Here is a 25,493-nt window from a genome sequence, read left to right as displayed (position 1 = left end):
GGGCAAAGAGTATCCTTAGCCCCCCCTTTTTTTTTTTCATAGTTAAAGATTTCGTTATAGTCCTTTTTTAACTTTCGGAGAAATTCTTTTGTCAGTGGCTTTCTTCTTGGTTCTGGTTTTCATCCGACACTCGCTATGCAATATTATGTATATTTCGTAGCCAATGGTCGCCACTTGACTAACACAGCCCATAAGCTCTTATTCTACTTCTTTTTTTTTTAACTGGTTCTTCACTTCCATAACCCCATCTCACTTTTCTACCCACGTTGATATTTTCAGTGGGAAGTACTACGTTCTTGAAGATTTTCCACGTCTTTTCAAGTGCAACCACAACTAAGAGTCTGTTCTCAATGTACTCTACCCGGGTCTTGACGTAATCCACCGAAGCCAGTTAATATCAAATTGGGTGACGTCATTTTGTTTTAATGGAACCGGTAGTTTACAGAGAATGTGACAGTATTGAGATCGCTCTTCCGTTTACATATAGGACTATATTTGATATATTCCTTCCCTAGTTGGGTCTCGAACCATCTGATTTAGAATGAAGTCTTCTAAGGCATCAGTTTGTCTATTTCCCTCGTGGTCACCAGGCATGAGGTGGGAAGGTTTGGCTCAGGGAGGTAGGATGGGAGGGTGTGACCGAGACAGGTAGGATGGAAGGGTGTGGCCGAGACAGGTAGGATGGGAGGGTGTGACCGAGACAGGTAAAGTGGGAGGGTGTGGCCGAGACAGGTAGGATGGAAGGGTGTGGCCGAGACAGGAAGGATGGGAGAGCGCGGCCGAGACAGGCAGGATGGCAGGGTGTGGCCGAGACAGGAAGGATGGGAGAGCGCGGCCGAGACAGGCAGGATGGAAGGGTGTAGCCGAGACAGGTAGCATGGAAGGGTGTGGGCCGAGACAGGTAGGATGGGAGGGTGTGGTCGAGACAGGAAGGATGGAAGGGTGTGGCCGAGACAGGTAGGATGGGAGGGTGAGGCCGAGACAGGCAGGATGGAAGGGTGTGGGCGAGACAGGTAGGATGGGAGGGTGTGGTCGAGACAGGCAGGATGGGAGGGTGTGGTCGAGACAGGCAGGATGGGAGGGTGTGGCCGAGACAGGTAGGATGGGAGGGTGTGGTCGAGACAGGAAGGATGGGAGGGTGAGGCCGAGACAGGAAGGATGGAAGGGTGTGGCCGAGACAGGTAGGATGGGAGGGTGTGGTCGAGACAGGCACGATGGCAGGGTGTAGTCGAGACAGGAAGGATGGGAGGGTGTGGTCGAGACAGGCAGGATGGAAGGGTGTGGCCGAGACAGGAAGGATGGGAGGGTGTGGTCGAGACAGGCAGGATGGCAGGGTGTGGCCGAGACAGGTAGGATGGAAGGGTGTGGCCGAGACAGGTAGGATGGGAGGGTGTGGTCGAGACAGGCAGGATGGGAGGGTGTGACCGAGACAGGTAGGATGGAAGGGTGTGGCCGAGACAGGAAGGATGGGAGAGCGCGGCCGAGACAGGCAGGATGGCAGGGTGTGGCCGAGACAGGAAGGATGGGAGAGCGCGGCCGAGACAGGCAGGATGGGAGGGTGTGGTCGAGACAGGAAGGATGGGAGAGCGCGGCCGAGACAGGCAGGATGGAAGGGTGTGGCCGAGACAGGAAGGATGGGAGAGCGCGGCCGAGACAGGCAGGATGGCAGGGTGTGGCCGAGACAGGAAGGATGGGAGGGTGTGACCGAGACAGGTAGGATGGGAGGGTGTGGTCGAGACAGGCAGGATGGCAGGGTGTGGCCGAGACAGGAAGGATGGGAGGGTGTGACCGAGACAGGTAGGATGGAAGGGTGTGGCCGAGACAGGAAGGATGGGAGAGCGCGGCCGAGACAGGCAGGATGGCAGGGTGTGGCCGAGACAGGAAGGATGGGAGGGTGTGACCGAGACAGGTAGGATGGGAGGGTGTGGTCGAGACAGGCAGGATGGCAGGGTGTGGCCGAGACAGGAAGGATGGGAGAGCGCGGCCGAGACAGGCAGGATGGCAGGGTGTGGCCGAGACAGGAAGGATGGGAGAGCGCGGCCGAGACAGGCAGGATGGCAGGGTGTGGCCGAGACAGGAAGGATGGGAGGGTGTGACCGAGACAGGTAGGATGGAAGGGTGTGGCCGAGACAGGTAGGATGGGAGGGTGTGACCGAGACAGGTAGGATGGGAGGGTGTGACCGAGACAGGTAGGATGGGAGGGTGTGACCGAGACAGGTAGGATGGGAGGGTGTGACCGAGACAGGTAGGATGGGAGGGTGTGGTCGAGACAGGCAGGATGGAAGGGTGTGGCCGAGACAGGAAGGATGGGAGGGTGTGGTCGAGACAGGAAGGATGGGAGGGTGTGACCGAGACAGGTAGGATGGGAGGGTGTGGTCGAGACAGGCAGGATGGCAGGGTGTGGCCGAGACAGGAAGGATGGAGGGTGTGGCCGAGACAGGTAGGATGGAAGGGTGTGGCCGAGACAGGTAGGATGGGAGGGTGTGACCGAGACAGGTAGGATGGGAGGGTGTGGTCGAGACAGGCAGGATGGGAGGGTGTGACCGAGACAGGTAGGATGGAAGGGTGTGGCCGAGACAGGTAGGATGGAAGGGTGTGGCCGAGACAGGTAGGATGGGAGGGTGTGGTCGAGACAGGCAGGATGGCAGGGTGTGGCCGAGACAGGTAGGATGGAAGGGTGTGGCCGAGACAGGAAGGATGGGAGAGCGCGGCCGAGACAGGCAGGATGGGAGGGTGTGACCGAGACAGGTAGGATGGAAGGGTGTGGCCGAGACAGGAAGGATGGGAGAGCGCGGCCGAGACAGGCAGGATGGCAGGGTGTGGCCGAGACAGGTAGGATGGGAGGGTGTGGTCGAGACAGGCAGGATGGAAGGGTGTGGCCGAGACAGGAAGGATGGGAGAGCGCGGCCGAGACAGGCAGGATGGGAGGGTGTGGTCGAGACAGGAAGGATGGGAGGGTGTGGTCGAGACAGGAAGGATGGGAGAGCGCGGCCGAGACAGGCAGGATGGCAGGGTGTGGCCGAGACAGGAAGGATGGAAGGGTGTGGCCGAGACAGGAAGGATGGAAGGGTGTGGCCGAGACAGGTAGGATGGGAGGGTGTGGTCGAGACAGGCAGGATGGCAGGGTGTGGCCGAGACAGGTAGGATGGAAGGGTGTGGCCGAGACAGGAAGGATGGAGGGTGTGGCCGAGACAGGTAGGATGGGAGGGTGTGGTCGAGACAGGCAGGATGGGAGGGTGTGACCGAGACAGGTAAAGTGGGAGGTGTGGCCGAGACAGGTAGGATGGGAGGGTGTGGTCGAGACAGGCACGATGGGAGGGTGTAGTCGAGACAGGAAGGATGGAAGGGTGTGGCCGAGACAGGAAGGATGGGAGGGTGAGGCCGAGACAGGCAGGATGGCAGGGTGTGGCCGAGACAGGAAGGATGGGAGGGTGTGGTCGAGACAGGAAGGATGGAAGGGTGTGGCCGAGACAGGTAGGATGGGAGGGTGTGGTCGAGACAGGAAGGATGGGAGAGCGCGGCCGAGACAGGCAGGATGGAAGGGTGTGGCCGAGACAGGTAGGATGGGAGGGTGTGGTCGAGACAGGCAGGATGGCAGGGTGTGGCCGAGACAGGTAGGATGGGAGGGTGTGACCGAGACAGGTAGGATGGGAGGGTGTGACCGAGACAGGTAGGATGGGAGGGTGTGGTCGAGACAGGCACGATGGGAGGGTGTAGTCGAGACAGGAAGGATGGGAGAGCGCGGCCGAGACAGGCAGGATGGAAGGGTGTGGCCGAGACAGGTAGATGGGAGGGTGTGGTCGAGACAGGCAGGATGGAAGGGTGTGGCCGAGACAGGAAGGATGGGAGGGTGTGGTCGAGACAGGCAGGATGGAAGGGTGTGGCCGAGACAGGAAGGATGGGAGGGTGTGGTCGAGACAGGCAGGATGGAAGGGTGTGGCCGAGACAGGTAGGATGGAAGGGTGTGGCCGAGACAGGAAGGATGGGAGGGTGTGACCGAGACAGGTAGGATGGGAGGGTGTGGTCGAGACAGGCAGGATGGCAGGGTGTGGCCGAGACAGGTAGGATGGGAGGGTGTGACCGAGACAGGTAGGATGGAAGGGTGTGGCCGAGACAGGTAGGATGGGAGGGTGTGACCGAGACAGGTAGGATGGAAGGGTGTGGCCGAGACAGGTAGGATGGGAGGGTGTGACCGAGACAGGTAGGATGGGAGGGTGTGGTCGAGACAGGCAGGATGGCAGGGTGTGGCCGAGACAGGTAGGATGGGAGGGTGTGACCGAGACAGGTAGGATGGGAGGGTGTGACCGAGACAGGTAGGATGGGAGGGTGTGGTCGAGACAGGCAGGATGGGAGGGTGTGACCGAGACAGGTAGGATGGGAGGGTGTGGTCGAGACAGGCAGGATGGGAGGGTGTGGTCGAGACAGGCAGGATGGCAGGGTGTGGCCGAGACAGGTAGGATGGGAGGGTGTGGTCGAGACAGGCAGGATGGGAGGGTGTGGTCGAGACAGGCACGATGGGAGGGTGTAGTCGAGACAGGAAGGATGGAAGGGTGTGGCCGAGACAGGTAGGATGGAAGGGTGTGGCCGAGACAGGTAGGATGGGAGGGTGTGGTCGAGACAGGCAGGATGGGAGGGTGTGACCGAGACAGGTAGGATGGGAGGGTGTGGTCGAGACAGGCACGATGGGAGGGTGTAGTCGAGACAGGAAGGATGGGAGGGTGTGGTCGAGACAGGCAGGATGGCAGGGTGTGGCCGAGACAGGTAGGATGGGAGGGTGTGACCGAGACAGGTAGGATGGGAGGGTGTGGTCGAGACAGGCAGGATGGGAGGGTGTGGTCGAGACAGGCAGGATGGGAGGGTGTGACCGAGACAGGTAGGATGGGAGGGTGTGGCCGCATCAAGACATCGTAGGCAAAAAAAGTATGCCACAGGACCGGGTGCCTTCCAACCAAGTCCCTCACCAAGATTATAAACAGTACAAGTCCAAGGACACAGCCCTGCGGGGACCCTATCGATACCTAACACCTAAATTGTTTAATAATGACATGGCATTAAAGTTCTTTGCTTCCTTACTGTAATACACAACCTCAAACATTTCAAAAGATTCGTAACAAAGGATTTTCTTGTTAATGTCAAAGGCTCCAGTCACGGTCAGAAGCCTCATCACGCAAAGAAGAGCAAGAGAAAGGGAAAAGATACATCTTTTTTTTCTTAAGAGTGAAATACATCGCCTTTCTCCAGAGGCAACTCGTAAATGTAAGGGGAGACACGGAGTGGAGTTGGGGTAGGGGATAAAGTTCCAGAATGCAGCAGTGTGGGACCAGATATAACCTAGTGGTTTATACTTTAGTTGTCAAAGGCCCCATGGTAATCATGCACCTCGGTGACTTTGCCGTATAACAAAAGAAGCTAAGGTTAAGGCCAGAAACACAAGCAGTCATCTCACATGAACAAATGTACTCCTAAGAGAATACCTTAAATTTCCGGGGGGTCGTGTGGAGGGGCCAATACTCTATTACCTGAGCCCTCCCTCTCGCTGGCAGCAAAGTCACAATTACCTATGTTTCCTACAGCTGCAGTGGCTACTCCACCATACGCTCGGGGGCTTCATTGAATCTGTAGTCATTGCCGCCAGATTTTTTTTGTATTGCTCAGCCATCCGCCATCATTCGATCACAAACAAAGCTCCCCCATTTGCAAATTTCTCCAACCAACATACATTATACAAGAATTTAACAATGTATATTTCTTTCAAGAGGCTTGCTCTGTAAAGAATGTGCCTCTTACACATTTGTAATCATTGCCTGATTACACACTTTTGTAATCATTGCCTGATTACACACTTTTGTAATCATTGCCTGATTACACACTTTTGTAATCATTGCTTGATTTACATACTCTTGTTATCATTGCCTCATTTACATACTGTTGTAATCACTGCTTCATTTACATACTGTTGCAATCATTGCTTCATTTACATACTGTTGTAATCATTGGTTCATTTACATACTTTTGTCATCACTGCTTCATTTACATACTGTTGCAATCATTGCTTCATTTACATCCTGTTGTAATCATTGGTTCATTTACATACTTTTGTAATCACTGCTTCATTTTCATACTTTTGTAATCACTGCTTCATTTACATGCTTTTGTAATCATTGCCTGATTTACATAGTTGTAATCACTGCTTCATTTACATACTTTTGTAATCATTGCCTGATTACACACTTTTGTAATCACTGCTTGATTTACATACTGTTGTAATCAATGCTTCATTTACATACTTTTGTAATCACTGCTTGATTTACATACTTTGTAATCAATGCTTCATTTACATACTTTTGTAATCAATGCTTCATTTACATACTTTTGTAATCATTGCCTGATTACACACTTTTGTACTCATTGATTTACATACTGTTGTAATCAATGCTTCATTTACATACTTTTGTAATCAATGCTTCATTAACATACTTTTGTAATCATTGCCTGATTACATACTTTTGTAATCATTGCTTCATTTACATACTTTTGTAATCATTGCTTCATTTACATACTTTTGTAATCATTGCCTGATTACACACTTTTGTAATCATTGCCTGATTTGCATGCTGTTGTAATCAATGCTTCATTTACATACTTTTGTAATCATTGCCTGGTTACACACGTTTGTAATCATTGCTTCATTTACATACTTTTGTAATCATTGCGTCATTTACATACTTTTGTAATCATTGCTTCATTTACATACTTTTGTAATCATTGCCCCATTTACATACTTTTGTAATCACTGCCTGATTACATACTTTTGTAATCATTGCTTCATTTACATACTTTTGTAATCATTGCCTGATTACACACTTTTGTAATCATTGCTTCATTTACATACTTTTGTAATCATTGCCTCATTTACATACTTTTGTAATCATTGCCTGATTACACACTTTTGTAATCATTGCTTCATTTACATACTTTTGTAATCATTGCTTCATTTACATACTTTTGTAATCATTGCCTGTTACACACTTTTGTAATCATTGCTTGATTTACATAGTTGTAATCATTGCCTCATTTACATACTTGTCATAATTGCCAGATTTACATAGTTGTAATCATTGCCTGATTACATACTTTTGTAATCATGCTTCATTTACATACTGTTGTAATCACTGCTTGATTTACATAGTTGTAATCATTGCCTGGTTACACACGTTTGTAATCATTGCCTGATTACACACTTTTGTAATCATTGCCTGGTTACACACGTTTGTAATCATTGCCTGATTACACACTTTTGTAATCATTGCCTCATTTACATACTGTTGCAATCATTGCTTCATTTACATCCTGTTGTAATCATTGCCTGATTACACACTTTTGTAATCATTGCCTCATTTACATACTGTTGTAATCACTGCTTGATTTACATACTGTTGTAATCAATGCTTCATTTACATAACTTTTGTAATCATTGCTGATTACACACTTTTGTAATCATTGCCTGATTTGCATGCTGTTGTAATCAATGCTTCATTTACATACTGTTGCAATCATTGCTTCATTTACATTACTTTTGTAATCATTGCTTCATTTACATACTTTTGTAATCAATGCTTCATTTACATACTGTTGCAATCATTGCTTCATTTACATACTGTTGTAATCACTGCTTGATTTACATAGTTGTAATCATTGCCTGATTACATACTTTTGTATCATTGCTTCATTTACATACTGTTGTAATCATTGGTTCATTTACATACTTTTGTTAATCATTGCCTGATTACATACTTTTGTCATCACTGCTTCATTTACATACTTTTGTAATCATTGCCTGATTACAACACTTTTGTAATCACTGCTTCATTTACATACTTTTGTATCATTGCTTCATTTAATACTTTTGTAATCATGCTTCATTTTACATATTTTGTAATCATTGCGTCATTTACATACTTTTGTAATCATTGCCTGATTTACATAGTTGTAATCATTGCCTGATTTACATAGTTGTAATCATTGCCTGATTACACACTTTTGTAATCATTGCTTCATTTACATCCTGTTGTAATCATTGCTTCATTTACATACTTTTGTATCATTGCCTGATTACAACACTTTTGTAATCATTGCTGATTACACACTTTTGTAATCACTGCTTCATTTTCATACTTTTGTAATCATTGCTGATTACACACTTTTGTAATCATTGCTGATTACACACTTTTGTAATCACTGCTTCATTTACATGCTTTTGTAATCATTGCCTGTTACACACTTTTGTAATCATTGCTTGATTTACATAGTTGTAATCACTGCTTGATTTACATACTGTTGCAATCATTGCTTCATTTACATTACTTTTGTAATCATGCTTCATTTACATACTTTTGTATCATTGCTTCATTTAATACTTTTGTAATCACTGCTTCATTTACATACTTTTGTAATCACTGCCTGATTACATACTTTTGTAATCAATGCCTGATTACACACTTTTGTAATCATTGCCTGGTTACACACGTTTGTAATCATTGCTGATTACACACTTTTGTAATCATTGCCTGATTTGCATGCTGTTGTAATCAATGCTTCATTTACATAACTTTTGTAATCATTGCGTCATTTACATACTTTTGTCATCACTGCTTCATTTACATACTTTTGTAATCACTGCCTGATTACATACTTTTGTCATCACTGCTTCATTTACATAACTTTTGTAATCATTGCCTGATTTACATAGTTGTAATCACTGCTTCATTTTCATACTTTTGTAATCAATGCTTCATTAACATACTTTTGTAATCACTGCCTGATTACATACTTTTGTAATCATTGCTGATTACACACTTTTGTAATCATTGCCTGATTACAACACTTTTGTAATCACTGCCTGATTACATACTTTTGTAATCAATGCTTCATTTACATACTTTTGTAATCAATGCTTCATTTACATAACTTTTGTAATCATTGCTGATTACACACTTTTGTAATCATTGCTTGATTTACATACTTTTGTAATCAATGCTTCATTTACATAACTTTTGTAATCATTGCGTCATTTACATACTTTTGTAATCATGCTTCATTTACATACTGTTGCAATCATTGCTTCATTTAATACTTTTGTAATCATTGCCTGATTACAACACTTTTGTAATCATTGCCTGGTTACACACGTTTGTAATCATTGCCTGGTTACACACGTTTGTAATCATTGCCTCATTTACATACTTTTGTAATCATTGCTTGATTTACATAGTTGTAATCACTGCTTCATTTACATACTTTTGTAATCAATGCCTGATTACACACGTTTGTAATCATTGCCTGATTTACATAGTTGTAATCACTGCTTGATTTACATAGTTGTAATCACTGCTTGATTTATCATTTACTTTTTTTTTTGTGTGTGTGTGTGTGGGGGGGGGGGGGTGTTTACCGATATGACTAGGTTATATAATTTTGTTATTACAGGCAATATGTTGAGAGTGTTGCTGTTCGTGACGGTAATTGTGGTGGCTATGGCGGCGACTCCACGTCCACCTTGCCCAAGACCCAAAGAAGACATTTCATGTACCAATTGGTGTGACATTCAGGACTCATTTGGCCACTACTTTTGCTGTGACAAGAAGGGTAAGATAACTACTATTTACACGCATCTCAGCTGTATGATCATGTACTGTATTGAGAAAACTTCAATGTGTAAATGCGCATGCAAGTAATATTCGCGTATTACTCGAGAGGATTTTGCACTCGGGATGTCCCGTCACTTGATCAAGCGGGATTCAAATAATGATAATGTTTTGATATGAAACGACGTTACCTTCAAGCACCCAGATAGTCGACAGTCCTCAAGCCGAAATGGCCAAGCGTTATCAGATTGTGTGTTAATTGATAGGCGCGTGAAAGAGACTTTTGGATGTTAATGTGCTGAGAGGTGCAACTGGAGGATGTCTTGATCATTATCGCGTGGAGGCGAAGGTGAAGATTTGTAGAGGTTTTCAGAAAAGAAGAATGTTGGGGTGAAGAGAGTGGTGAGAGTAAGTGAGCTTGGGAAGGAGACTTGTGTGAGGAAGTACCAGAAGAGACTGAGTACAGAATGGAAAAAGGTGAGAACAAAGGACTTAAGGGGAGTGGGGGAGGAATGGGATGTATTTAGGGAAGCAGTGATGGCTTGTGCAAAAGATGCTTGTGGCATGAGAAGCGTGGTAGGTGGGCGGATTAGAAAGGGTAGTGAGTGGTGGGATCAAGAAGTAAGATTATTAGTGAAAGAGAAGAGAGGCATTTGGACGATTTTTGCAGGAAAATAGTGCAAATGACTGGGAGATGTATAAAAGAAAGAGGCAGGAGGTCAAGAGAAAGGTGGAAGAGGTGAAAAAGAGGGCAAATGCGACTTGGGGTGAGAGAGTATCATCAAATTTTAGGGAGGATAAAAAGATGTTTTGGAAGGCGGTAAATAATGTGCGTAAGACAAGAGAACAAATGGGAACATCGGTGAAGGGGACTAATGGCTAATGTTTTGGTCGAGGTGGTGTGCGATGTGAGAGGGTCAGGGAGAATGGTTTGGTAAACTGAGAAGAGGAAGTGAAAGCTTTGCGGAAGATGAAAGTTGGCAAGGCGGCGGGTTTGAATGGTATTGCAGTGGAATATATTAAAAAAGTGGGTGACTGTGTTGTTGACTGGTTGGTGATGATATTCAATGTATTTATGGCTCATGGTGAAGTACCTGAGGATTGGCGAAATGCATGCATAATGCCACTGTACAAAGGCAAAGGGGATAAAGGTGAGTGTTCAAATTACAGAGGTATAAGTTTGTTGAGTATTCCTGAAAAATCATATGGGAGGGTACTGATTGAGAGGGTGAAGGCATGTACAGAGCATCAAATTGGGGAAGAGCAGTGTGGTTTCAGAAGTGGTAGATGATGTGTGGATCAGGTGTTTGCTTTGAAGAATGTATGCGAAAATTATTTAGAAAAACAAATGGATTTATGCGAAAATTATTTAGAAAAACAAATGGATTTATGCGAAAATTATTTAGAAAAACAAATGGATTTGTATGTAGCATTTATGGATCTGGAGATGCTCTGTGGAAGTTATTAAGAGTATATGGTGTGGGAGATAAGTTGCTAGAAGTAGTGAAAGTTTTTATCGAGGATGTAAGGCATGGGTACGAGTAGGAAGAGAGGAAAGTGATTAGTTCCAGTGAATGTCGATTTGCGGCAGGGGTGCGTGATGTCTCCATGGTTGTTTACTTTGTTTATGGATGGGGTTGTTAGGGAGATGAATGCAAGAGCTTTGGAGAAAGGGGCAAGCATGCAGTCTGTTGTGGATGAGAGAGCTTGGGAAGTGAGTCAGTTGTTCGGTGATACAGCGCTGGTGGCTGATTCGGGTAAGAAACTGCAGAAGCTGTTAACTGAGTTTGGTAAAGTGTGTGAAAGCAGGAAGCTGAGAGTAAATACGAATAAGAGCAAGTTTATTAGGTTCCGTAGGGTTGAGCGACAAGTAAATTGGGAGGTAAGTTTGAATGGAGAAAAACTGGAGTAAGTGAAGTGATTTAGACATCTGGGAGTGGATTTACCAGTGGATGGAACCATGGAAGCGGAAGTGAGGCACAGGATGGGGGAGGTGGTAAAGGTTCTGGGAGCGTTGAAGAATGTGTGGAAGACGAGAACATTATCTCGGAAAGCAGGAATGGGTATGTTTGAAGGGATAGTGGTTCCAACAATGTTATATGGTTGTGAGGCGTGGGCTATAGATAGGGTTGTGCGGAGGAGGGTGGATGTGCTGGAAATGAGATGCTTGAGGACAATATGTGGTGTGAGGTGGTTTGATCGAGTAAGTAATGAAATTGTAAGAGAGTTGTGTGGTAATAAAAAGAGTGTGGTTGAGAGAGCAGAAGAGGGTGTATTGAAATGGTTTGGTCACATGGAGAGAATGAGTGAGGAAAGATTGACAAAGAGGATATAGGTGTCAGAGGTGAAGGGAACGAGAAGTGTGGCGGCGGGAATGGATGAAGGCAGCAGGTATGATTATGTACATGTGTGTGTATATATATATATATATATATATATATATATATATATATATGTCTGTGTATGTATGTTTACGTTGAAATGTATAGGCATGTATATGCATGTGTCGACGTTTATGTATATGCATGTGTATGTGGGTGGGTTGGGCCTTTCTTTCGTCTGTTTCCTTGCGTTACCTCGCTAACGCGGGAGACATATATATATATATATATATATATATATATATATATATATATATATATATATATATATATATATATATATCCCTGGGGATAAGGGGAGAAAGAATACTTCCCACGTATTCCCTGCGTGTCGTAGAAGGCGACTAAAAGGGGAGGGAGCGGGGGGCTGTAAATCCTCCCCTCTTGTTTTTTTTTGTTTTTTTTTTTCCAAAAGAAGGAACAGAGAAGGGGGCCAGGTGAGGATATTCCCTCAGAGGCCCAGTCCTCTGTTCTTAACGCTACCTTGCTAACGCGGGAAATGGCGAATAGCTTGAAAGATATATATATATATATATATATATATATATATATATATATATATATATATATATATATATATATATATATATATATATATATTTTTTTTTTTTTATACTTTGTCGCTGTCTCCCGCGTTTGCGAGGTAGCGCAAGGAAACAGACGAAAGAAATGGCCCAACCCCCCCATACACATGTACATACACACGTCCACACACGCAAATATACATACCTACACAGCTTTCCATGGTTTACCCCGGACGCCTCACATGCCCCGACTCAATCCACTGACAGCACGTCAACCCCTGTATACCACATCGCTCCAATTCACTCTATTCCTTGCCCTCCTTTCACCCTCCTGCATGTTCAGGCCCCGATCACACAAAATCCTTTTCACTCCATCTTTCCACCTCCAATTTGGCCTCCCTCTTCTCCTCGTTCCCTCCACCTCCGACATATATATCCTCTTGGTCAATCTTTCCTCACTCATTCTCTCCATGTGCCCAAACCATTTCAATATATATATATATATATATATATATATATATATATATATATATATATATATATATATATATATATATATGTATATATATATATATATATATATATATATATATATATATATATATATATATATATATATATATTTCTTTCTTTTCTTTCATACTATTCGCCATTTCCCGCATCAGCGAGGTAGCGTTAAGAACAGAGGACTGGGTCTCTGAGGAAACATCCTCATCCAGCCCCCTTCTCTGTTCCTTCCTTTGGAAAAAAAAAAAAAAAAGAGAGAGGGGAGGATTTCCAGCCCCCCGCTCCCTTCCCTTTTAGTCGCCTTCTACGACACGCAGGGAATACGTGGGAAGTATTCTTTCTCCCCTATCCCCAGGGAATATATATATATATATATATATATATATATATATATATATATATATATATATATATATATTCAGTTCTACCCCAGCTATTCAGTTCATTACCGCTTTTACTTAATCACAAATAATATATAATATTTGACTCGACCCCCTTTTATATAGGAAAGTAATCAAAAGACTTCAGCTAAACATTGTGGAGACCAGGAAATAGCTTCAACGTCCATACATCATAGTAAACTTTTTTCCCCCCACAGGAAACCACCCTGGACTTTGCCCGTCATACCCGCTTAAAAGCGATGAATTGGCAGTATTATGCGACGTGCATCAACCTGGCTACCCATTCCACCTGGACTGTAGAAGGGACGATGACTGCCCACAGTTCCAGAAGTGCTGCTCCCTGCCAGATAACAACCAATACATCTGCCGTAACTCTGTGTTCTCGTAAATGACGGAGTTACTGACTCTTTACGAGTGGCCAGAATCCTTGCTTTTGGGCGGCGACACTGGCCTTCGACTTCCAGAACATGATCAACGATCCAACAACATTGTATACTTGACTTCTGTCTTATTGTCCCTACTCTTCTGTCTTACTGTCCCTACTCTTCTGTCTTACTGTCCCTACTCTTCTGCACTCTCAATCTGATCGTCTACAGAAAATCATATCTACTCCAAGGCCCACTGTGCATCACCTTAACTTTGGAGTATGCAACCAAAACGGAGAAATGTCTACGTCCATTTGCTTCAACATTCCCGACGAGAAACAGAGCAGATACAGTCTGTCCATCATATTACTGCTTATGTTTATTTGAATATTGATAATCACTATTAACTCACAACATTTGTGAACAATTTATAACAAGGACTACGGTGTTGGTTGAGTATTATATCATATCTTTGGCCTGGCAACATCACTAGACCTCCAACACTATGCAAGTCTTACTTCAGGATTGATTTCATAACTGCAAAAGATAATTTTCTTGTTAATAATTTTTTTTTTCACTTGTTGGCAATAAAATTGATGAAAAAGAACTATTTGTTTATCCTAGCCTCATGCGCACGGTGACGGTGTTGTTAGGGTGGGCTGGGCAGCGGGTGGGGAGGAGGGAGAGTGAGGGAACACACGACAGCAGTATCCATGGGCGGGACACAGGGTATGGGGAGGTGCACATGCAACAGCCTGTGGTCGGAGGTGACGTGAAGACAATTTCTGTTGATCAGAACCAAAGGCACAGATGTTGTTACCGCACAAGCAACCGTTGACAGCACAGGAAGATAACGTCTCGGAGACGCAAGTCTTTCGTCTCAAGATTTTGGGATCCAAGCCTATACTGCCCTGCATGTGTTGTACACAATGGGGGAATCTTCCCGGATGAGCTCGACGAATTTCCAAACGATCAATATAACTCGTCAGGTTGGGTTGGAAAGCGTGACATCAACAGAACATTTAATATGTCAAATGACGGCAAATGTCGCTAGCAATCGACATATCGGGAAAAACAGGGCTACCAGTGTGAGGTCAGACCTAATGGGCATTTCTCAAAAGCCTTCGTCCGTGGTGTCATTCTTTCGTTCGGATCCAACGGAGACAGGTGGTTATATACGACCTGAAGGACCAACAGACCTGGTCAGAGGGCCGAACAGGAGAGGTGACTCCAGGGGCAGGGAGGAAGTCTGCACTGCTGTCACCTGTTCAGCCATCTGTACCTGATGATGTCATTCGTAACACCACCAGAAAATGTCTTGGACTTTCCATCTTCCCCCGTCAACAAGATGGATATCACTGTACTGGCAACCGGTCACTACAGTCCCCTAACAGTTCCTCCGGGGGAGCCAAGGGTGACGCTTCCCTCCCCATACCAGTCTCCTCCCAACACCGCCATCAATTACAAGCAGAAAGTTTCTCTTCCATAGTACTCTAGAGTAGACGTACACATAATTCTTCGCTGGCTGAGGAAAGTAGAAAGCACTTGTCTCTTAGAAGTCTTCCCACACGACCGAACATCTTAGTGACGTCCGTAAAATGTGACGCCAGGTCCGTCTTTGTTCAATGACGACTCGTCCGTAATATGTGACGCCAGGCCCGCCCTTGTTCATGACGTCTCGTCCGTCAAATGTGATGGCAGGTCCACCCTTGTTCATGACTCGTCCGTAAAATGTGACGCCAGGTCCGTCCTTGTTCAATGACGACTCGTCCGTAATATGTGACGCCAGGCCCGCCCTTGTTCATGACGACTCGTCCGTCAAATTTGATGGCAGGTCCGCCCTTGTTCATGACGACTCGTCCGTAAAATGTGACGCCAGGTCCGTCCTTGTTCATGACGACTGTACAGTATCACGAGAAGGCAGAACTTTCGGGCGTTCCTCACCGTCACTTCCCTTGGTGTTAAGGAAGTCAGTCCCTCTCTGCTCCTGAAAGTATAAGCGTCCATTCATCTCTAAGCACCCCGGAGAAACACTCGCTGGTTTAACGGAACGTGGAGACACAATAAGAATACGACTGGCTGATCTCAATAGAAAAGGTCTCCTCATCTGAGCGGCCCCGCGGTGGCGGTAGCGAGTAGGTGACTGATATCGATGCTCAGGCTAGGCTTTGGGGCTTTCTCCCGACTAGTTCCCTCCCCTATCGTCTGAGAATGTTAGTTCCTACATGAACAACGCTCACGTTCACTTCAATAAAGAATCCAATATTTCGTTCTTAAACTCTTAGTATTCACATCAGAACCATTTTGCTTCAGCAGTAGCTCTTAGAAGCCTGCCTGGCTGCTACTGGTGTGGAGTCGCGATTGAGAAAATCTTTTGTCGTATTTGTGACTCGTCGGTCGTGGACAACAGCATATGCATGGTAGGAGATATATGCATGAGTCTGGCTGTCCTTATTTGTCTGGTTAGTTGTTTGGAGAGGAGATCTCCGTTTTCTTCGATAGTGGTTTCCCAGGGAATATTGTGAAAGATGAATTTCTTAGTAAATCTGGTATCCCTGTTAACCATGGTTGGTGCTCGTCGGCTTCTCGTGAAAGTACACAGGGTAATTAATGGTGTCTGACGGAGACTTTGTCCTGGGATATGACGAAACTTAGGAAATGGTGTGAGGTAATTGCTGGTGGCAATGTTCTTCCATTTAATTAATAGAGCTAAGGGAACCATACTCTATATAACTCCATGAGCTCGTATATGGCAGGTATGGATCCACGTGAGTGTGGTACGTCATCGTGTAAAAGACCCGAAAACAAGGTGACCCTTTAAATGAAGTCTTGTGCTTTTTAATAATACATGTAAGTCAGTTAACTATTGTGAGAGTATGGACGTGCTCGAACGTTCTCTGGCAAACTCGACTTTGATATAGAGTGAATCTCAGAAACTTTTACACAGTAGTGAGATGCATTTGACGTATGGACGCTCATGTTTTGGGTATCTCTCGCAGTGGCCCTCTCAACCTCATATGGAATAAAGTTTCGCCTTGCCAACAGATCCATTGGTGACATTTACTCAGAGAAAGGGACTAATGTAGCTACTTTCACAACAGCGATGAGCTGTTGCATTGCTGTAGATGGCGTTACACCTGGCATGGCAAGTAGTGTGAATGCTCTCACGGCAGACAAACCTAAGTACATCAAGATGGTGCGAAAATGAATTACCCAGAGCTCAAGGATCAACTCGTACAGGGTTCTTGTTTGAGCACAGCCAAGCGGTCACTTCACTGAATAAAAAATGTTTATTCTAACGCCCGAGAGCTAATCACAAACCTCGAGCCATACACTAAGCCTATTTACAGTCTGGCTTATTGCATGCCACACTCCAGCCTGCAGATGGCATGCTTCAGAAAATGCCCAGTACGAACCCCGTGGAACACTACGGTGTTGACTCTTCCTGAAGTTCATGGAACCTTTAGATCGGAGGCTGAGTACCGTTGTCTGACTACTGTAGCTACACCAGAAGGATTTCCCCTTCTAATTTGATTTTTTTTTTTTTTACTACAATCGACAAGAAAGAACAATATGGATTGGCCTGGATCATCTTACAGAAGTTCTGGAAAGTCAATATGGCTGATGAGTGTAAGCCTTTGGCTTTCACCTATTGCCTTTCTTCGCCTAACCAACATCATTTTGCAGCGTCTATCTGTTAATACCCACACGGTCTACAGAGACGAAATCACTGTCATGTCCGAGGACGATGAATCAGGTTTTTGAGGTGCTTAAGCTGATAATGTGAAAACCTGGAACAGGATAGGTTGCAGATGAAAAGATAAAACTTACATAGTGTGAATTCTTAATGACACATCTCAAGTTGGTACAAAATGTAGTTCACGAAAACAAAGGATTTCAAACAACAATGGGACATTGGCTCCTTTCGAGGTTGTTTGTGGTAGCGGAAGATATCAGAAATTCACAGATTAATCAGATAAAAGTTTAGAAGGCATACAGGTAATTACGAGGAACCCTGCAGACTGTCAATGTGAAGCGAAAAACAACTAAAGTCGTGGACGTAAAGCGGCTATAACGAAGATATAACGACCTTTGATGGTAGCCAAGGCAGTTATGAATTTGCCTACTCCCGATTTACGATAGGCTCGCTATAGACGAAGTGCACACACAACTGCATGACCCTCGCTGTGGAAACGGTATGATTTTCTTGAAGCGTGAAGCTTAAAAGTTGCGTCAAAACACGCATTTAAGTCTTCGCTCATAAACGAGGAAGATTATATTACGTGAAAGACTAGTTTCACAGTACATATAGACGCTAGGCAGAAGACGGTTCGTAACAGCGGTAACATCCGTCGTAACACGGGGTAAGGGAATCTGTTGGAGCTACGTACCTTCAGTACCCTGTAACATCACGACAAAGTAGACGAGAAACGAAGCTCGTGACCAACATGCAAAAAGTCTCCGACGAAGGAACTCATCCTCAACAATCTTGCCTGGAGAACCCGCATCTCAGGAACGGACACCTCCTCCCCAGACAACCTACCAATCAAGTAAGGTCCACCCCGCTCACGTACAGCCTATCATATAAAGACACTGTAGTGAGGCAATTCACCAGCGAAAGTTCATAAGGGAGGACATCCCAGGCTTTCAGACACTACAGTAACTACCAGTCCACCAGCCATGGCTCATGAAGCGGGACATGGATCCAAGGCTTCGAGAAATCGAGCATTCACAAGACAAACCTGAAACGCTTCACCGAAGCACTTACGAGACAACTGTCACTTTGTACGTGAGTAGCAAGAGATCATAGTCGTCAAGATGGAGTCCCAAAACTTTGCAATGTTCTATTTACAATGAACGTGGTCATTGGCCTTATGAATAAGGGCTTCCCTGAGCTGTTTCCCGGATATATGATGATACTTTCACAGAGAGGACGAGGGTCTCCAACCATCCAGGCCAGTAAAGCACTATGTGGGCAGCCCAAGGGAAGGAACATTTTCATGAAAAGCCTAACGCGCGGAGGTGGTGGCATTATGAAGTGGAAGTAAATATGGAGTTGTCGTGACCCCTGAGGTCGCGCAAAGAAGTGGCAGAAGGCGTGGCCGGCGGGCCCCTTGGGTGATGGGGGCTCTGACTCAAGTCTCCCTTTGTGTCCTAGTCTGACTCGACAGCACTGCCCAAGCTAGTGCAGACGACGCCCGACATGGGGATCCCTAGCTAGCACTGTTAACATGTGTAGTTATGGTAACTATGAAGTTAGGGAGTTCCATTACAGTCACTGGTCCCTTCCTTGTAACACAGCTAGTGAAAATGCCTCCATCCGCAAAGGGAGGAAGCGTCCAAGAGCATGACTGTACCGCACGGGTGTCACACAGTCAATCCTTTGTTCATGGTCATCCTCCCCCCAACTCCTCCTCCGAACTGGTCGGTACATGGGTACCTGGTTTAGGTTAGGGGTGTTTAAGCTCAAACACACATTGAAGTAACGAAATGATTCATATATACGAGGATAGGAGGCGGAGCATTATGTGTGTAAACCTCTCTTCCAAGCAACTCATAAATGACACACACACACACACACACACACACATGTAAATCACTAAGAAATTGATGTATTAGATGAATATAACAGGGGTATCAAATGAAATATCAAAGTAATATTCTACACAGAACATAGGGGAAAAGTAGACCAGAATAAAAGGGGAAACAGTTACATTATATCAATGTCTACTGCCTGAGCCAGTTTTAAGTGGATTTTTGCTCAGCGGGCGGGCAACATAGCGTAGCTGTCACCTCAAATTCTTGTCGAATTGTACAATGGAAAAATCTATACTGACGTTGTGGAAATTAGTGGAACACCGCGTTCCATAACACTTACGGTTCATTTGACTACATTTTTCTAATATAATACATTAATGAAAAATATTGGATAATCAAAGGGCAATTACCCACATACTGATTTTATCATGGGGTACAAAGTTTCTTTCGCACCCCCTTCCCTTCTCCAATTGTCATCCTGTTCTTATCCACTACGGTTTTATGCCGTGAGCTGAAAAAAAAAAAAAAAAAAAAGGGGTATGGGAGATGAGAGAGGTGGTAGAAGGGCGCAATCTTGATTTTCTGCATTTTTTTGAGATCCAAGGAAATTTCCGGGCCCTCTTTTTGACCCCTGGGCCCGTTTACGATGTACCCCTAAGGTGAGAAATACTTACCCAGGTTGTACGATTAGAAATGGATTAAAAATGCTCTGAAGACATAAAAGACTAGAGCAACTGTGGCCCCACAGTAGTTTCACCAAGTTGAAATGACCAAGGAGCACCAAATGGCCACTAGAACAAATACAGGTACACTTAAACCCTTCCTGATAGTTATTTGAACTTTGTCCGTGTATCTAAAACAGAGAAACATCATAGAGAAATAAACTAGATGACCAAGATATTTTTCTAGCTTTACCTATAACCGATATTTTTCTAGCTTCTACCATATTGAAAGTCTTCTTTGGGTTAATTTTTTTTTTCAGATTTTTTTTCATACTGTCTTCTACTGCTTTCTGATTTTCAATCACGAACTGCCACATCACAAATTACATATTCCTACAATACGTAATCTTATAAATTTCGTGGTCCTACTGGTTGCCACCTTTTTTAGTTACCAATATGCATTTCTTGTACGCTAAATAAATCATTTAATAATTTCAACCAATCTGGCTCCTCCTCCAAAGTTCTGTGTTCATATCTGTCCATGTCTAAAAATAGGATCCAGTAAACACTACTATTCTTCACTTCTAGACGAATCTCATACAAATCGATCTCCTATCGCAAAAACTCGGGCGAAATGAAAAACTACCATGCTCATGCTCACATAAATGCTCAGCAAAGAATTATCTTTAAAAAATTTTGAACTAACGCCTATCGAGTCCTAGAAACGGAAGCAATGTTCAGCAAGGCAAGAACAACCAAGGAAAGACGAGAGGACGCTTGCGCTTACCGCTGCTAAAACTTTTCCTAGACTGGTAACGGGGGAGAGGTTGGACTAAGACCGGGTCGTCAGACGTGATCTCCGAAGTGAACGAAAAGATGAGACATCTCTCGTACATATGGCAGTCAGCTGGAGCCTAGCCTCGCACACTCACGTCTATATAAACCTGGGAAAGTCCAGATGTTTACATACTTCCCTACTGGCACTTGATAGGCCTAAAGACCAAACAACCAACCAACCAACTTGCCTCTTCACCGACCAAAACAAGTTGTGTGTAAGTGTTACTTAACATTTGAGGCTCATGTCGTAATGTTTCCTAATATAAGAATTGATATATATATATATATATATATATATATATATATATATATATATATATATATATATATATATATATATATATTATCCCTGGGGATAGGGGAGAAAGAATACTTCCCACGTATTCCCTGCGTGTCGTAGAAGGCGACTAAAAGGGGAGGGAGCGGAGGGCTGGAAATCTTCCCCTCTCGTTTTTTTTTTAATTTTCCAAAACAAGGAACAGAGAAGGGGCCAGGTGAGGATATTCCCTCCAAGGCCCAGTCCTCTGTTCTTAACGCTACCTCGCTAACACGGGAAATGGCGAATAGTTTGAAAGAAAAAGAAAGATATATACATATATATATATATATATATATATATATATATATATATATATATATATATATATATATATATACTTGCTTTTCATCCATTCTGGTGCTACACCGTTTCACAGGAAACAGCATCGCTACCCCATGCTTCAGCAAGGGAGCGCCAGGAAAACAGACAAAAAAAGGCCACATTCGTTCACACTCATATATATATATATATATATATATATATATATATATATATATATATATATATATATATATATACCTGAATGCATATATATATAGATGCGTGTGTGTGTTTTTCTCCGTTTCCTGGCACTATCTCGCTAACGCGGGAAACGGTCAAGTATGAAAAATATCTTAGAAAATGGGGAAAAGTATTGGACATGCTGTGTTATATCAAAATGAGAGTTTGCTGATACTATTAAGATTAATGATATTATTACAGGCAACATGTTGGGAGCGTGGCTGCTGTTGACTGTGGTGGCTGTGGAGGCTTCCGTACCCTATCAACCCTGCCCGATACCCAAAGTAGACATTAAATGTAACAATTGGTGTGAACTTGATGATGTACCCGGCCATTACCTCTGCTGCGACAGTAAGGGTAGGTTGGCTAATATTTATACACACAACCCCCCCGCTATTCTCTGCTATAGTCATGTAATTTATCAATATACTGAATATTTTGGATTCGTATGTGTGTTTTTCTGTTTTATATATGTTTGAAGGAATAGTGGTTCCAACAATGTTGTATGGTTGCGAGGCGTGGGCTATGGATAGAGTTGTGCGCAGGAGGGTGGATGTGCTGGAAATGAGATGTTTGAGGACAATATGTGGTGTGAGGCGGTTTGATCGAGTAAGTAATGTAAGGGTAAGAGAGATGTGTGGAAATAAAAAGAGCGTGGTTGAGAGAGCAGAAGAGGGTGTTTTGAAATGGTTTGGCCACATGAAGAGAATGAGTGAGGAAAGATTGACCAACAGGATATATGTGTCAGAGGTGGAGGGAACGAGGAGAAGTGGGAGACCAAATTGAAGGTTGAAAGATGGAGTGAAAAGGATTTTCAGAGATCGGGGCCTGAACATGCAGGAGGGTGAAAGGCGTGCAAGGAATAGAGTGAATTGAAACGATGTGGTATACCGGGGTCGACGTGCTGTCAATGGATTGAACCAGGGCATGTGTAGCGTCTGGGGTAAACCATGGAAAGTTCTGTGGGGCCTGGATGTGGAAAGGGAGCTGTGGTTTCGGTGCATTATTACATGACAGCTAGAGACTGATGGGGCCTTTGTTGTCTTTTCCTAGCGCTACCTCGCACACATGAGGGGGAGGGGGTTGTTATTTCATGTGTGGCGATGAGGCGATGGGAATGAATAAAGGCAGACAGTATGAATTATGTACATGTGTATATATGTATATGTCTGTGTGTGTGTATATATATATATATATATATATATATATATATATATATATATATATATATATATATATATATATATATATACGTTGAGATGTATAGGTATGTATATTTGCGTGTGTGACGTGTATGTACATGCATGTGTATGTGGATGGGTTGGGCCATTCTTTCCTCTGTTTCCTTGCGCTACCTCGCTAACGCGGGAGACAGCACAAAGCAACACAAAATAATAAAAAATTATATATATATATATATATATATATATATATATATATATATATATATATATATATATATATAAATGATTAGTATTTATGTAATACGAGGGATCAGGAAGATAAACGAATATGCCGGATTCGTATGTGTAAGAGTGTTTGTCTGTCTTTATATATATATATATATATATATATATATATATATATATATATATATATATATATATATATATGGGATTACTATTTATGTAATACGAGGGATCAGGAAGATAAAGGACCACACGAGAAGCAGTGCAAGGTTCGTATGATCTTTAGTTACCTTGAGAGTCGAGGTGTTTCATGGATGTGCTGAATGGAGGTTCTTCGTGAAACAAGGGGAAGGCGGAGGAATGGTCTGGGAATGTCTAACGGTTGAAATCTGGAGTTAGTGTGAGGGCGAGAGCAAAGGACGAACGAGGTGGCACTTGAGGAAGTTGTGGCAATGTGTGAAATAATGTTAGGATGTGAGCCTCAAACAGATGTCTGTAAAAAAGGAAAATGGATGATACTGCTTACGAACCTGGTAGAGAGAGAGAGAGAGAGAGAGAGAGAGAGAGAGAGAGAGAGAGAGAGAGAGGAGCGAGGTAGAGAGGGATTTGTTTTAGAAGTTGAGCAGGTAATGCGTCAGCAATTCTAATGAAAAGATTCAAGTTCGGTTTATGAGTGATCTGAATGCACCAGTGGGTGACGTTGCAGAGACTTATTATGAAATTAATCAAGTGAAATTAAGAACAGCTTCTGGTGTTGTGTGCTGATTTGGAATATCTGATTTAAAAGAATGGACATGGCATAAGCATTTGTGAGTGAATGGGGTTAATGGTTAGAGGGAATTATTATTTGACTCCACATTAATAGGGGTGCTAAAGACAGACTCTTAGTACAGCCAAAGGTTTATTATATATATATATATATATATATATATATTGGGATTAGGGAAAAAAATACTTCCCAAGTATTCCTTGCATGTCGTAAAAGGCGACTAAAAAGGGAGGGAGAGGGTGGCTGGAGATCCTCCCCTTCTGTTTTTATTTTCTCAAAAGGAACAGAGAAGCGGGCCAAGTGAGGATTTTCCCTCTTACGCTCAGTCCTCTGTTTTAACGCTGCCTCGCTAATGCCGTGTCATGTGTGGCGGGGTGGCGACGAGAATGGATGGGAGCAGCAAGTATGAGTGTAAACATGTGTTTATATGTATATGTCTGTGATGAAATGTATAGGTATGTATATGTGCTTGTGTGGGCGTTTATGTATATACATGAGTATGTGGGTGGGTTGGGCCATTCTTTCGTCTGTTTTCTTGCGCTACCTTGCAAACGTGGGAGACAGCGAAGTATATCTATCTATCTATCTATCTATCTATCTATCTATCTATATATATATATATATATATATATATATATATATATATATATATATACTAACGTACGCCATTTATCAGCTAACCCTTGTTGTGAGGATGATCGGCTTGCTTGTCTGTGAGCCGACTTCCCTGTCTGGGAATCGGACCCTCGCCCGTGAGATTGGTGGGTAACGCCATCGTTTGCCAATTCGGAGTCAGTGTGTGTTTGTGTACATTGTACATGCGTGTGCCTGTGAGTGTCTGGGATGTGTGACCGGAAATGCGCAAGAGAAAAATGCTTATTTTCTTTCGATAAGAATTGACATTCACAGTCCACAATATCGACCACACACCAAGTGGACCAGGCTGGAGTTCAGTGTTTTTAATACCTTTTAAATACACATGCTGTAGAGTCCACCCGAGAAAAATCAAATTTCATGGTTTCTCCTAATACATGTTTTAGACGTTTTCATTATATTTATAATTTGAATTCGAGTATATAACTGGCAGGTATCGAGATATCACAAGGCTCAGCCAATCTAGCTACACACTAACTGATAAAGTAGCACTAAACACTAACGGATAAAGTAGCACTACACACTAACGGATAAAGTAGCACTAAACACTAACGGATAAAGTAGCACTACACACTAACGGATAAAGTAGCACTATACACTAACGGATAAAGTAGCACTAACCACTAACGGATAAAGTAGCACTACACACTAACAGATAAAGCAGCACTACACACTGACGGATAAAGTAGCACTAAACACTAACGGATAAAGTAGCACTAAACACTAACGGATAAAGTAGCTGAATCTGACTACAGCAAACTCTGCTACATGCTGAGTGTTGTTCTTTCTGGCCAGGATCCCGCGCAGGGTTGTGCCCAACAACACGGCTAACCCTGAACGAACTGACCGAGTTGTGTGATAGGGCAAACCCTCTGTTCCCGCTCCAACTGAGATGTGAGCGTGATGAACACTGCCTAGCGAACCAGAAGTGCTGCTTCCTCCACGAGAACAACCAGCTCATCTGCCGTAATGCAGTCCACTG

The 25,493-nt window shown here is 43.9% G+C and overlaps 2 protein-coding genes across 13 annotated transcripts in view; one reads left to right on the top strand and one right to left on the bottom strand.

Annotated features, from left to right (window-relative positions):
• Positions 1 to 25,493, bottom strand: part of LOC139755506 (trichoplein keratin filament-binding protein-like) — a 650,577-nt gene that overhangs the window by 80,851 nt on the left and 544,233 nt on the right. The window lies entirely within an intron of this gene.
• Positions 9,486 to 14,429, top strand: LOC139755507 (uncharacterized). Its single transcript, XM_071673877.1, has 2 exons — positions 9,486 to 9,645; positions 13,655 to 14,429. Exons 1-2 carry the CDS (start codon positions 9,492 to 9,494, stop codon positions 13,843 to 13,845), a joined length of 345 nt encoding a protein of 114 aa, XP_071529978.1. The 5' UTR covers positions 9,486 to 9,491; the 3' UTR covers positions 13,846 to 14,429.

Source organism: Panulirus ornatus, chromosome 19 (genome assembly GCF_036320965.1).
Source record: "Panulirus ornatus isolate Po-2019 chromosome 19, ASM3632096v1, whole genome shotgun sequence".
Lineage (NCBI taxonomy): Eukaryota > Metazoa > Arthropoda > Malacostraca > Decapoda > Palinuridae > Panulirus > Panulirus ornatus.
The sequence above is the reverse complement of the archived record's forward strand: the minus strand, read 5'-3'. Positions and strand labels throughout refer to the sequence as shown.